Below are 1,787 nucleotides of genomic sequence, written 5' to 3' on the forward strand. Positions count from 1 at the left end.
ACCACCACCCCACCCTCAACCACCATCATCACCACCGCCACCTCAACTACTACAACCGCCATCTCAACCACCACCACCATCACCACCACCACCATCACCACCAACAACAACAACAACATCACTAACATCCACGTGTCTAACATCCTTATGAAGATGGCGCTTATATTGACAACCGTCTCTTTCCGTCCTCTCCCCTCTCCCTCTTTCGTCCCATGCTTCTCTCTTCTCCTTTCTGTTCCCTCTCCCTTTATTTTTTTTCTTCTCATCCTCTCCGTCTCTTCTCTTCTCTCATTACAGAATCGCCATTACTATCATGATTTTTGTCAACTATGGCGGCGGCGGATACGTTTTCTTTGAGCATGCGCAGTGGAACGGACTCACAGTTGCTGATCTGGTGTTTCCATGGTAAGTTTTTAGCCTTCAATTTGGTTTGCTGTCGGTTCTCGAGTCGACGCTATTCTGCTACTTAGGATGTCTGGGATATAAAGATGGCGGCGGCGGTGACAGCGAAGAGGATGATGACGATGACGATGATGATGATATCAACGACGACGATCATGATAATGGTGATGGTGGTAGTGATGACAATGATTAGTGTTGACGACAATGACGACGACGACGACGACGATGATGATGATAATGATGATGGTGATTATGATGATGATGATGATGATGGCGAAGACCACGATGACAATAATGATGATGATGATGATAATGATGATGATGATGATGATGATGGCGAAGACCACGGTGACAATGATGATGATGATGATGATGATGATTATAGATGCGGATGGCGATGATGAATGAAGGTGATGATGATCACGAAGATAACGGGTGACGACCGCAACGACGACCGTTGATAATGTCAATGAATGATGGCGTTGATGGCAATGTACTATGGTGATGACGATGACGACGATAGGACGACGACAGATGATAGCGATGAACGTCATTAGTCTATTTCCTGTTAATTTTTTCTTTTACCTTTTCCCTCTTTCCTTTTGTAATTATTCTTTATTCTCCATCTCACTCAGTGTTAGCTTCTCGCATTTCATCTTCTCGCTCAGTCTCCATGTCCTTTTAATCTATTAGACTCCCCACCTCTTATTCCCCCCTCTCTCTCTCGCTCTATCTATCTATCTATCTATCTATCTATCTATCTATCTGTCTGTCTGTCTGTCTGTCTGTCTGTCTGTCTGTCTGTCTGTCTGTCTGTCTGTCTGTCTATCTTTCTTTCTCTCTCTATTTCTCTTTCTCTGTCTTTGCTTGCTGGGTCTGGAAGATGAGACTGTCCGTAGCGTTTGCAGGCCTTTGTAAACCAGTGAAACCGTTCCATTTAATGCTCATCTAAAACTGATGTAAGCCGAGAACCTCATCACACACATGTGCAGAGGATGAAGGAATTCAAAAGGACTGAAGTTGCGAGGGTAGTGAGGACTGGATGCCGTCGTTATTGCAGTTTCTGGTGTGGCCTGGACACAGCTTGGGTGACGGCAGGAAAAGAAACAAGTTCGGAGTGCTAGAGGGCCTAGAAGTGGAACTCCTTCTCCGGTAGATACACTTTAACTTCTGCATCTGCGGTGCACTGAAAAACCGGAAGGAACTCAAAACAGAAAATAGTTATTTTAAATAGTATGAAGATTATATATATATATATAGCGGTTCGGCAAAAAGAGACCGATAGAATAAGTACTAGGCTTACAAAGAATAAGTCCTGGGGTCGATTTTCTCGACTAAAGGCGGTGCTCCAGCATGGCCGCAGTCAGATGACTGAAACAAGTAAA

The 1,787-nt window shown here is 44.3% G+C and overlaps 1 protein-coding gene across 1 annotated transcript in view; it reads left to right on the top strand.

The window, feature by feature from the left end:
- Positions 1-302: 302 nt before the first annotated feature.
- Positions 303-1,787, top strand: part of LOC106879750 (heparan-alpha-glucosaminide N-acetyltransferase) — a gene marked incomplete at its 3' end in the record, with an annotated part of 30,017 nt that continues 28,532 nt past the window's right edge. The window contains exon 1 of the mRNA XM_014929429.1: positions 303-405. Within this exon, the coding sequence (XP_014784915.1) occupies positions 314-405 (92 nt within the window). The remainder of the gene's footprint in view (positions 406-1,787) is intronic.

The sequence above is a fragment of the Octopus bimaculoides genome, unplaced genomic scaffold (assembly GCF_001194135.2).
Source record: "Octopus bimaculoides isolate UCB-OBI-ISO-001 unplaced genomic scaffold, ASM119413v2 Scaffold_107074, whole genome shotgun sequence".
NCBI lineage: Eukaryota > Metazoa > Mollusca > Cephalopoda > Octopoda > Octopodidae > Octopus > Octopus bimaculoides.